Genomic DNA, 13,321 nt, shown 5'->3' on the forward strand with positions numbered 1-13,321 from the left:
TGTAGAAACAAGGATGTGTTCTGGCCCCAACACTATTCGGCATCTTCTTTTCGGGTGTAATCGCCAGCGCCTTTAAATTCTTGGAAGATAAAGTACATATCCACAGTAGATTCGATGGAAGCCTTTTTAACCTGGCTGGACTTGAAGCCAAATCGTAAACTGTTGTTCGTTGAAGATGTGACATCCACTTCCCATTGCTAAGAAGGATTACAAAGGCGGGTTAAATGCTTCGGCAGCTGTCAACAAAACGTAAGCGTAAACTCTATGGCCATACGACAAGGTCCTTACGGCTCGCAGAGATATTCCTTCAGGGAACATTACCAGAAAAAGAAGAGAAGGCAGAAACAGACAAAGTCATGGGAAAAGAATAGGCGGGTCTGTCATTGAAAGAGATTCTATCCAAGACAAATGACAGAGAGGAATGGGCAGAGGCGGTCAACAGATCTGGCGTGGTGCCCCAACGGTCCAAAAGACTTAAGGGATAGGTGAAAAGGTGAAAGTAAGGTGGTGATTTGTACTGGTGTGTGTGTGAGTGAGGGTGTTTGTCTTGGTCAGTGTTTGGATCGAGCTTTTTGGTCAGATATGAGCCCTTTTTTTAAATCGAGTCTGGGGACCGGGGTTTTAAAAGATTCTTAAGTTTCGGAGCAAAACGTTTACAAATAGCTTCAGCGTACTCTGGAAGAATATCTCTTGTTCGCCCTGCTTTCGAATTTATGGTACGAGACGTCGACGCCATCTATGCTAATTATTATTATAGCTTTTATATAGCGCTACTTTCATGCTTATAGCATGCCCAGAGCGCTTTGGTCCAATCTCATTTGTGGACCAGTGGGGGGGAGGGGGTATCTAGGAGTTGGTTTTCCGTGCTGCCTTTAGGTGCTCAGTAAACACAGCTCAGCCCGAGTCGGGTGTCGAACCTCGAGCCCCCTTCTAGGTAGCCAAGACAAGCAAAGTTCAAGCGCACTTAGCCTCTCGACCACCTCAAGACGTCAGCTGCTATTTAACCAGGCGTCCACTGTTATTTAACCAGACGCCCTACGCTAATTAACCAGGCGTCTACTGTAATTTAACCAGGTACCCTACGCTATTTAACCAGGCGTCCACTGTCATTTAACCAGGCGCCCTATGCTAATTAACCAGGCGTCCACTATTATTTAACAAGGCGCACAGTGTTTAAGAAAACAAAACAACAGCTTAATAAGCATTTATCTAAAACAAACTTAAATCTCATTGAAATGAAGTAGGCGACTACATAGACTTGAGTTACTTGTGAATTCCGTAAGGACCAACTGTATATACTACAACACATACAAGGAACGGGCGCACCGAGACCCAAGCTTATTACAGCATATTAAAAGATTATCACCTTATCGCAACAAAACGAAATTAGCGTGGCGGGAAGGGAGGTGACTGTTGTAGAAGCGATTGTGAAATAGGCCCGGGGGGGGGGGGGTCACATTGGGGTGTATCTGCGAAGCGAAGATTCTGCAATAATTATTCTTTCCCCTACAAACAAAGAATTTTATATTTTTTTCCAATATTTTGTCTGAAATTAGGTTGTCGGCGGTGTTGTTTTTTTTTGTTCTTTTTTTTTAAAGTTTTATTTCGTCTGAGACACTGATACACTCTTATTGTTAGCACGATACACTAGATTGATACTCTAATAATGTCAGTTGCTGTCTGAGATACGACGCTAAAGTTCAATTATCTCCCCCAAAAGCGGTCTCCTGGTGGAGTAGGGCTATATCTTATCTCTAGACTCTAAATTTCCTGGGACAAGGGAGGAGAGAGTTAGAAGGGCGGCCGGGCTATCTGTGGTCAGAAGTAGACTGGTCAGAGTCATATTCCTGTCGACAAGTGACCATCTCGAGACCGTGATGGCAACGGAATGGGGCTAATGGAATGTATGGGGCACCACTAGAGATCTTGTCTGAACTTTATCCTCTATTTCTTGCAGTGGAAACACGAGACATGGAATTTGAAAGAAATTGTAAATAGGCTCTAGTGAGATTTGTCCTCGTGGGGCATCACCAGATACTGCCAACCATTTCCTTCAAAGCTCCATACTCTCTCTCGAGGCCTGAACAAGACATTGCTCCCAAAGCACCCCCATAGAATACAAACTATATTGAAAGTTGCCAGATCTGGAAACCTTTGCGCAGTTTATCTCAGGACTGCTAGTTTGAACTGTCTAATACATAAATGAACTGTCTAATACATAAATGAACTGTCTAATACATAAATAAACTAATACTAAAGGAACTGGGAACTGTCTAATACATAAATGAACTGTCTAATACATAAATAAACTGTCTAATACATAAATGAACTGTCTAATACATAAATAAACTGTCTAATACATAAATGAACTGGGAAGTGTCTAATACATAAATGAACTGTTTAATACGTTAATGAACTGTCTAATACATAAATGAACTCTAATACATAAATGAACTGTCTAATACATCAATGAACTAATACATAAAGGAACTGGGAACTGTCTAATACATAAATGAACTGTCTAATACATAAATAAACTGTCTAATACATAAATGAACTGGGAACTGTCTAATACATAAATGAACTGTTTAATACATTAATGAACTGTCTAATACATAAATGAACTGTTTAATATATAAATGAAATGTCTAATACATCAATGAACTATCTAATACATAAATAAACTAATACATAAAGGAACTGGGAACAGTCTAATACATAAATAAACTGTCTAATACATAAATAAACTAATACATAAAGGAACTGGGAACTGTCTAATACATAAATGAACTGTCTAATACATAAATAAACTGTCTAATACATAAATGAACTGGGAACTGTCTAATACATAAATGAACTGTTTAATACATTAATGAACTGTCTAATACATAAATGAACTGTTTAATACATAAATGAAATGTCTAATACATCAATGAACTATCTAATACATAAATAAACTAATACATAAAGGAACTGGGAACAGTCTAATACATAAATAAACTGTCTAATACATAAATAAACTAATACATAAAGGAACTGGGAACTGTCTAATACATAAATGAACTGTCTAATACATAAATAAACTGTCTAATACATAAATGAACTGGGAACTGTCTAATACATAAATGAACTGTTTAATACATTAATGAACTGTCTAATACATAAATGAACTGTTTAATACATAAATGAAATGTCTAATACATCAATGAACTATCTAATACATAAATAAACTAATACATAAATAAACTAATACATAAAGGAACTGGGAACAGTCTAATACATAAATAAACTGTCTAATACATCAATGAACTCTAATACATCAATGAACTCTAATACATCAATGAACTATCTAATACATAAATGCACTGTCTAATACGTACGTAGTGCCGGTGGTGTGTAAATGAGAACTAAGAAGAAGATTTAAAAAAAAAATTTTTGTTTGTTTTGTGTTAGCTTCACGCTACGTGTAGGTTAAGGAGGTTAAAACCAAACACTATTAAGCTCAATGTTTATCTACCTTTGAGTTTTTAAACCAATATTTGGGTTGATTTGCAGGGTTTGACATAGACTGGCGCGTTTTATTTTTATTTTCTGAATGTGTGCAAACTAAATGGTACCATAGCATGTAGCCGTCTTCAAAGCGTTAGTTTTCAGGGAAAGAGGGTACCTCTTCCTCTGGGGCACCAATGTGTATGTGCAAAAGCTACAGCAATGGTTTTTGTGACCACAAACACAGAGATGTCATAGATGTTATAATAGATGTTATAATAGGTGTCATAGATGTTATAATAGAGGTCATAGACATATAAAAGATGTCATAGATGTTATAATAGATGTTATAATAGGTGTCATAGATGTTATAATAGGTGTCATAGATGTTATAATAGAGGTCATAGACATATAATAGATGTCATAGATGTTATAATAGAGGTCATAGACATATAATAGATGTCATAGATGTTATAATAGAGGTCATAGACTTATAATAGATGTCATAGATGTTATAATAGATACATATATGTTATAATAGATGTCATAGATATTATAACAGATGCCACAGATGTTATAATAGATGTCACAGATGATATAATAAATGCCATAGATGTAAAGAAGCTGTGACCTAAGACAAGCAAAACTAAATGTTGTCTCAACCAAAGTTACGCTATTTTTAAAAAGACACCATTTCAATAAATAGAACACCTACACATTCCGTCTGTTACATAAATAAGTCTACATGCTTGCTACATCTAGTCTGAAGAGGTCACCGGTTAAATAATGTATTGTGTAACATTTGTCGAGTCGACATTTAAAAAAAAAAAAAAAAAAGTCGCGTACCTTCCGTCAAGAAGAGATACGACTTGAAACTATTTGAGTTATCTTAAAACTATAAGAGATACGACTTAAACCGCGAAAGTTGATGTAATTAATGGCCGAAGTTTTCCGGGCACATCCGGGTCTTAACAGGTAAAAGTTACAACGAACTAAAGGGAGTGATGAAAAAGATTAACAGACATATAAAATCTATGGAACAAACCAATAAAATGTTAACATTCTTTGTTTCATTGTATTTTTTGTGTCATCGCTTTAGTTTTTTTTATATAACCACAGGGACTTTGAGAACAAAGATAAGTCTACATACCTGAAACGTGGCCAGTTACTTGACTAGTTTATTAAGACAGTTTATGAAGTCAATGAAGATGGGCGGTGGCTTTGAGAAGCGAGTGTCAAGGTTGGTAGGGCAATGTCAAGGGGGCAGGGGCTGCTGACATCTTTCGTTCTTTTTCTTCTTTCTCATTTTTTATGTCGGAGGGTTCAGATCAGTAATCCTATATCCGAGATGAACCGCGCGGTGGTTTCCAGATCAAGCAGTTCTCCGTATAGTTTTTGTTTTATAGGAGGGTTTTGGGGCCAGAGTTGTGTTCGGGCCTCTTGATATAGTATGCAGCTTTCAATCTTTGACGGACATTGTAAATAAAATAAATGAGAAATGGACGAGCTCTCATCCAAATCACAAGAAAGATGACGCTTACTATAAGGTATCCCGAAAAAACACAACGTCTAATCTTTCGACTCAGGACCGGACACAACAGAATGAGACAACACATGTACCGGAAGTTCAAAATTGGAACCAGTGAAATCTGCCCATGTGGAGTATCACCAGAGAATGCCGACCACGTCCTCCAAAACTGCTCTCTTTACCAAGAGGCCCGTATAAGACACTGGCCCCAAAACACCCCAATAGAAAGAGAACTATATGGAGAGCTCCCTGATTAGGAAACCACTGCGCAGTTCATCTCATGTATTGGTCTAGTCATCTGAACACTCCAACATAACAATGAGAACGAAGGAGAAGAAGAAGGTCATGGTCAGCATTCTCTGGCGATGCTCCCCACAAGGGCAAGTTTCACCAGCTTCAGGAAGTTCAGAAAACATATTTTAAAAAAAACAACAACACATAGTGCTATAAATATATGCGAAACACAAACTGACCTAATTAAACTACACCATGTAACTATTGTATAGAAGTCTTTCGACCGACAAAACGTATTGCTTTGATACCCCGCTCCGTCATTGAAGAGTTACTTTTTAATACATTAAAAAAAACAAACAAGCAAAGCAAAAAAAAAAATCCTTTTAAAAAAACAACAAAGCTTCTATAAAGGAAAGTGATCCACACTTACAACTATATCTCTCAATAATGTAGATGTCATTTCCCTTATCTAAATTCAAACAAAATAATTAATTACTAAAAATTAATTGTCTAACGATTAATTCTTTAATAGATTCATGTTTTATTAAGAACAATAAATAATCGTTGGAATTTTCAACCTGATCCGAGAATGGTTGTGGGAGAAATAATGTGTACAAACTTTTTTTACAAGACAGACAGACAGAGATAATGGGTCACTAACACAAAGGAGGCCATAGCCTGGTTGCGTGGTATTCGCTCTGGATTCTCGTCTCGATGCTCTTGGGGTCGAACCCTGTCCAATGCCATACCAGATGGTCCAGCAGGAGGTATGGGGTAGGACGTAATGATTTTCAATTTGAATGAGAGTGTGAAAACAAACAAACAGATATCGACTTGGCTAAAAGACAGTTTGAGTTCGTTATTTTATTGGTTAATATGCTATCGAATTCGATTGTTTAAAAAACATAATAGTCGTTAATGATTAATAAAAACACGCATTTTTAAACTTCACATATCGAAAGGCCAAAAAAAAAAAAAAAAAAAAAAGCAAAAACAACAACACATGATTGACCAGTCTGTCTCCCTCGCCATCTATATATGTATATGCGAAAACAGGATTTTAATTTGAATGTCAATTTTTAGAATGGGTCAATTAAAAACTGTTTGTCTATTAAAAGAAGAAATTTAAATATGTCATTCTGATTCAAATCATTCTGTTTCAAGTCATTTTTATGTCATCCCGTCATTCTGTTTCACGCCAATCTGTTAGGAGTAATTTTTCATGACATTTTGTTTCAAGTAATTTTTCATGACATTCTGTTTCAAGTCATTTTTCATGACATTCCGTCATTCTGTTTCCAGTCATTCTGTTTCACGTCATTCCGTTTCAGGTCAATCTGTTATAGTTATTCTTTTCCAAATCATTCTGTTTCAAGACATTCTGTTTCAAGTCATTCTGTTTCAAGTCATTTTTTATGACATTTAGTTTCAAGTCATTTTTCATATCATTCCGCCATTCTGTTTTGCGTCATTCTGTTTAAGATCATTCTGTTTGATGCCATTTTGTTTCAAGTCAAAACAGTTATTTTAAATCATTCTGTTTTAAGTCAAAACAACGTTTCAAGTCAAAACAACGTTTCAAGTCAAAACAACGTTTCAAGTCATTCTGTTTCAAGTCATTCTGTTTCAAGTTATTCGCTTAAGTTTCACGTCAATTTGCAGACGTCCAAAGTTTACCGTGTTGTCCTAATCCTGCTACACAATTAATATTTGGCTGGCTTTGGCTTTGATTTTGGCTGGCTTTATTTTGGCTTATCAATGTACATAACAACGTCAGTGCCAGGAGTTAATTTCACCCTAATCCGAAACATAAGCTCTCCACACCGCTGCAAGATTCTCAACCATTTCGCACCAGAAGTCACAGCGGTCCATTAGCAACACGAGAGACACAGAGCCCAACACAAATAAACAACAACAATAATGTCAAACATAATAATTATCGCGGATTTTGGGCGGATTATGAGCCAAATCCCGTGGAATACGAAAAAAATGAACCGTTTCTCTGGTAATTTGCACGAAATGCACTCTGGGAAGGGTTATAGGTCAAAGAGTGAATAAGAACATCCTAGCTACCTGGTTCTTGGCCAGTACCATGGTGACTTATGTCCCTAAGAGGGTCCACATAGTTTACCAAGCAAGTACCCAAAATGTCAGGAACAATTGAGTTATGGCGGGTCACACAGTACGCCTGATAATCCAGATGGCCTAAATCTCTCGCCAACGTAATGGTTTGACTTGAGTCACTAATCCATGCAGGGCTAGACCATGTGCTGGATTGTTGACCTACACTGCAAAGTCCTTCAGTACGTCATGGATAAAAAAAAATGTATCCGATTTATGACTTTGGGATATTTGTTTTAATGTTCTACCTATTTCTTTTTCATTTTTTTTTTTTGGTTATAGTCAAAACCAGAACTTGATGACAACTGAAACTAAGATTCTATAATCTATTTTATTTCTGTATTTAGACAATGGGAAACGCATAGACATAAATGGATATAGACTGGCCGATTAAAGAGTTTTATGAAACGAAAATTTGTGACTTGCAATTTTGTGTACTTTATTATACAGCATTTATGAGCCTATATATATTGTTGATAAGGAGGCAGTGTAGTTTTGTTTAATCTCTAAGAATGAAGATCATGCAATTTTTCATAATTCGGAAATCCGAATACAATAGATATACATGTTTTCAAGTTACATGAAGTTACTTCCTTCGGGCCAGTCTATATTTATTTATGTCTATGGGGAAATGATTTGAAATGTGTCTTTGACAATACTGTTACGACCCTGCATTGCACACAAGGGCACACTAGTGCACACAGTTACAAAGCGAGAACTAACGCACCATTCACAAAGAATCCTTAACACCATGTTATGACATAGAAATTGAATGAGTTCAGTCCTGGAGTAAAAATACTAGAACAAAGACTAGAAATAAAGAGTGTGTCCAACTCCGGCCAGTAGAGAAAAGACAAGAGACTATCGCCACTAGACATGCCAGATGAGAAAAAAAGACATGGGGCTATTACCGGTGGACATGCCAGAGAAAAACAAGGCACGAGACTTTCGTCAGTGGATATATCAGAAGAAAACAAGACACAAGAGACTATCTAAAGTAAAGTAGCAATCATACATAAAACACTGAACCATAATCTTCAAATACAAAAACAAAATTTAATAAAATACTCTGAAAGACACAAAGATAAAGGCACATTCCTCGTCCCATATGCTAGGACAAATTTGTACAAATACTCTTTCTTCCCTAGTGCTATTAGAGCATGGAATGGGTTGCCTGAGCTAGCTAGGAAAACCAGTGACTTGGCAGAATTTAAGTCATTGGTTAATATGCATGACTAAATGCATGACGCGTAGGACGTAATCATCTTTTTTTTTTTAAGTAACGTCTGTATTATATAAGATAAGATAAGATCTACAGTGGACAGATCAGTAAAAGGATGCTAGATCTGATTACGTAGGATCATGGAAGCCAATAGAGCTTGACTTGTAAGATCATTTATAGTAAGCGGAAGACGATCCAGGGATTTGTTTGAATGCAATATAAATGGAGTTAAATAAACATACAACATTTCGAAAACATCTAAACACTTGAAAATATTTAATGAACACAAGGAAACGTATCGTTTTGAATGCGATGTCATGGCGTCAGGTGTGCGGAGAAAGGGGCAGAAATACCTCTTGCTGGAGGAAGCCCTCTCCTTTAAAACATATCTTATTATAAAATCGTTAATGTGATCGTTCGGTAGTGGAATTTGTTTTCGTTATCCGGTGCAAACTTAAAAAAAAAATTCGATTGTTATCCGAAATGTATGCTTATTGAAGATGTTTGCTAGTCAATGTTCCACTGTAGAAAGTTTTGATGCTGAATGTTAATAAATTGATTTTCCAAAGAACAGCTTCCTTTCTTTTATCGATAAAGCTTAAGTACTTACACCTTCCACCCCTCCACCATATAAAAACATTTACAAAATTAACCCATTAGTATAAAACATTTTGGAGGTGCGATTGCTGCGTGGTCAAGTGCTTGGCTTTCGAACCGGAGAGTCCCGGATTCGAATCCTGGTGAAGACTGGGAATTTTCATTTCGGAATTTTTAAGGTACCTGATATTAGTTGGGGAAAAGTAAAAGCGGTTGGTCGTTGTGCTGGCCATATGATACCATAGGCCACAGAACAGATGACCATTACATCATCTACCCTATAGACCGCATGACATTAGAAGGGAACTTTTTACATAACATTTTATCCTTTGTTACTACAGGGAAAAAAACCTTGTTAAGCAATGTCCATGTTTCCGCCGTTGCCTATTGTATTTGTATCACACATAAGGTATTAATTCTTCCTTAATACTTTAATAATACTTCGTTAATCGGGTATTAAAACTTCATCTATTTTCTTTTCAATACTTCTTAAATACTTCATTAATACTGACTCTATTTTTTTTTCGCTTCACACATTAAAAAATTAACAAAAGTCCCAGCTACGCTCTTGACTCGGGCGCGTGTTCAAGTAGATGGTACCAGGTCCATGTTAGAACTTGTTAAATATTCCAGACACGTGTCTAAAAGATAAATAAAATTTAACAATGACAGATCCCTAACTCAATTTAACAATGACTGATCCTCAATAAAATTTAACAATGACAGATCCTTAAACTTCTGAATATGACTACGAGAAATAAAAATGAATCAAAGAAATCAGCGTCACAATATCCCCAATTAGAGGAGACCCCTGCTGAATGCTGGGTACGTGCTGGACTTAAACACGTGACCTATCTCTGTTGACATTTGATCTGAGACTCGTGACCTATCGTCAGTGAAAGTCGGGACATAATGAAATCTATTCTATCCACCCCCTCCCTTTTTTTCCCCACACTTTATTCTGTGTGTGTCTTCTAGTACTTTAGAATTGTTTTGTTATTAATTGTATCTATGTATCAAACAAAACAAAACGGAATGTCAACGAACGGCGCTAAAACAGACCAAGAGACCCGTGGCCTGCATGCGAATGATAAATCACGAAACACAGATTGATTGATTTCCCAATGTTTACACTAGGGCTCCTTGTATTAAGTCATTATTTGGATATGTGAAGGAAATTGTTATTTAAAATAACGGCAATAGTATTTCTAAAAAAATAACTATGGTATTTTTATAAGATAAACTAAATCATGTCAAGGACTCTAATAGAACTGCAATGCTGCCAACTAAATTTTAAAAAAGAAAATGAGCTAAAAGCAAAAGAGCTTAGAGAATTTGATTTTAGAGCTAACAAGTGCAAAAAAAAAAAAATAATAATAATTCAACTTGAAAATGAAAAGCTTTTTAACAATTCCTTTTTTTTTCCTTTGCACTGGATACACTAAGAAGTAAGTTGTTTATACTTTTTCCGCCATGGATGAGTCTCTAATAAAAAGGTGAGTGGTCTAGGAAGTTGTCTAGGAAGTGGTCTAGACTGTGGTCTAAGAAGTGGTCTAGGAATGGGTCTAGGAAGTGGTCTAGACTGTGGTCTAGGAAGTGGTCTAGACTGTGGTCTAGGAAGTGGTCTAGACTGTGGTCTAAGAAGTGGTCTAGGAATGGGTCTAGGAAGTGGTCTAGACTGTGGTCTAGGAAGTGGTCTAGACTGTGGTCTAGGAAGTGGTCTAGACTGTGGTCTAGGAATGGGTCTAGGAAGTGGTTTTGGAAGTGGTCTAGGAAGTGGTCTAGGAAGTGGTTTTGGAAGTGGTCTAGACTGTGGTCTAGGAAGTGGTCTAGACTGTGGTCTAGGAAGTGGTCTAGGAATGGGTCTAGGAAGTGGTCTAGACTGTGGTCTAGGAAGTGGTCTAGACTGTGGTCTAGGAAGTGGTCTAGGAAGTGGTCTAGACTGTGGTCTAGGAAGTGGTCTAGACTGTGGTCTAGGAAGTGGTCTAGGAAGTGGTTTTCGAAGTGGTCTAGACTGTGGTCTAGGAAGTGGTCTAGGAAGTGGTTTTGGAAGTGGTCTAGGAAGTGGTCTAGGAAGTGGTCTAGGAAGTGGTCTAGGAATGGGTCTAGGAAGTGGTCTAGGAAGTGGTCTAGACTGTGGTCTAGGAAGTGGTCTAGGAATGGGTCTAGGAAGTGGTTTTGGAAGTGGTCTAGGAATGGGTCTAGGAAGTGGTTTTGGAAGTGGTCTAGGAAGTGGTCCAGGAGGTGGTCTAGGAAGTGGTCTAGGAAGTGGTCTAGGAAGTGGTTTTGGAAGTGGTCTAGGAAGTGGTCTAGGAAGTGGTTTTGGAAGTGGTCTAGGAAGTGGTCTAGACTGTGGTCTAAGAAGTGGTCTAGGAATGGGTCTAGGAAGTGGTCTAGGAAGTGGTTTTGGAAGTGGTCTAGGAAGTGGTCTAGGAAGTGGTCTAGGAGGTGGTCTAGGAAGTGGTCTAGGAAGTGGTCTAGGAAGTGGTCTAGGAAGTAGTTTTGGAAGTGGTCTAGGAAGTGGTCTAGGAGGTGGTCTAGGAAGTGGTCTAGGAAGTGGTCTAGGAAGTGGTCTAGGAAGTAGTCTAGGAAGTGGTCTAGGAGGTGGTCTAGGAAGTGGTCTAGGAAGTGGTCTAGGAAGTGGTCTAGGAGGTGGTCTAGGAAGTGGTCTAGGAAGTGGTCTAGGAAGTGGTCTAGGAAGTGGTTTTGGAAGTGGTCTAGGAAGTGGTCTAGGAAGTGGTCTAGGAGGTGGTCTAGGAAGTGGTCTAGGAAGTGGTCTAGGAAGTGGTCTAGGAAGTGGTTTTGGAAGTGGTTTTGGAAGTGGTCTAGGAAGTGGTCTAGGAGGTGGTCTAGGAAGTGGTCTAGGAAGTGGTCTAGGAAGTGGTCTAGGAAGTGGTCTAGGAGGTGGTCTAGGAAGTGGTCTAGGAAGTGGTCTAGGAAGTGGTTTTGGAAGTGGTCTAGGAAGTGGTCTAGGAAGTGGTCTAGGAAGTGGTCTAGGAATGGGTCTAGGAAGTGGTCTAGGAAGTGGTCTAGGAAGTGGTCTAGGAATGGGTCTAGGAAGATGAACCAGACTGTCATGATGTTTGGTAAATTGTTTCTGAAGTTCAAGTGATTAATTTAGTTTCAAGTTCTATGTGTGGGTGCCTGTTGCGTATGGTTGGAATTTTTTTTTCGATTTAAAATCGTATGATCACACACAAAAACCACAGAATTACTCACATATAACCCCTCACGCGTCCACACTCACGCATTCCAATCTCATACACTCCACACATATTAACACTCACACAACACCGCTAAAACACCCAGACACACATAATCTCCCCACATGATATATACAGCCCACACTCGCAGGCCTACAGCAACCCCTTCACACTCATTCACATCACACGCACGAAGACTCTCACACACCCTAGACACATCCACACAAAATTTCTGACACACACTCACACACACACACGCATGCATCGACCTTACCTTTTACCTTTACCTATCCCTTAGTCTGTTGGACCGTTGGGGCACCATGCAAGACTCGTGGACCGTCTTTCTCCATTCCTCCCTGTCTTTTGCCTTGTTTAGAACCTTTTTCAATTTCAGGCCCGTCCATTCTTTAATGTTGTCCTCCCATAGCCTTCTCTGTCAGCCTCTTCTTCTTTTTCCTGGTACTGTTCCCTGAAGGGAGGTCTTTGCGAGCCCCAAAGATCTTGTAATATGGCTATAGATTTTAAGCTTGCGTTTTTTTACTATAGTTTGCAGGTCGTCATGGGGTTCGATCGCTGCAGTAACCCAGTCTCTAATCTCTTCGTTTGCGATCCTGTCTTTAAATGTGATACTTAGGATCCTTCTGTAGCATCTCAGTTCCATTGCTAGGATCCTCCGCTCTAGCTCTGCAATCAGCGTCCAAGACTCACAAGCATATAAAAATGTGGCCATGACCAGGGAGCGCATCAGTCTGATTTTGGTGCTGAGGGCTAAGCCTTTATCTTTCCATATTATTTTAAGTTTTGAAAGGGCTGCTGTGGACTGTGCAATTCGGGCCAATAGTTCTCATCTGAGACAATAGCTCCGAGGTACTTAAAGCTGCTAACACTAGTCAGTCATGCATCGACAGCCACCTATAAAAAAAAATA

At 38.3% G+C, this 13,321-nt stretch overlaps 1 protein-coding gene across 1 annotated transcript; it reads right to left on the reverse strand.

Moving 5' to 3' along the window:
- Positions 1-10,632: 10,632 nt before the first annotated feature.
- LOC129924378 (basic proline-rich protein-like) lies at positions 10,633-12,466 on the reverse strand. The gene is made up of 2 exons (XM_056018589.1): positions 12,425-12,466; positions 10,633-12,288 (listed from the first exon to the last, which is right to left on the reverse strand). Exons 1-2 carry the CDS (start codon positions 12,464-12,466, stop codon positions 10,633-10,635), a joined length of 1,698 nt encoding a protein of 565 aa, XP_055874564.1.
- Between the last annotated feature and the right edge of the window lie 855 nt (positions 12,467-13,321).

Source organism: Biomphalaria glabrata, chromosome 2, assembly GCF_947242115.1.
Source record: "Biomphalaria glabrata chromosome 2, xgBioGlab47.1, whole genome shotgun sequence".
Taxonomy (NCBI): domain Eukaryota; kingdom Metazoa; phylum Mollusca; class Gastropoda; family Planorbidae; genus Biomphalaria; species Biomphalaria glabrata.

Bases quoted from the DNA above. Each gene is read 5' to 3' on its own strand.
- LOC129924378 (XM_056018589.1), bottom strand. From the start codon at position 12,466: ATGTGTGGAGTGTATGAGATTGGAATGCGTGAGTGTGGACGC. The intron at 12,289-12,424 runs GTGAGGGGTTAT...CTTGAACTTCAG, and splicing joins GAATGCGTGAGTGTGGACGC to AAACAATTTACCAAACATCA.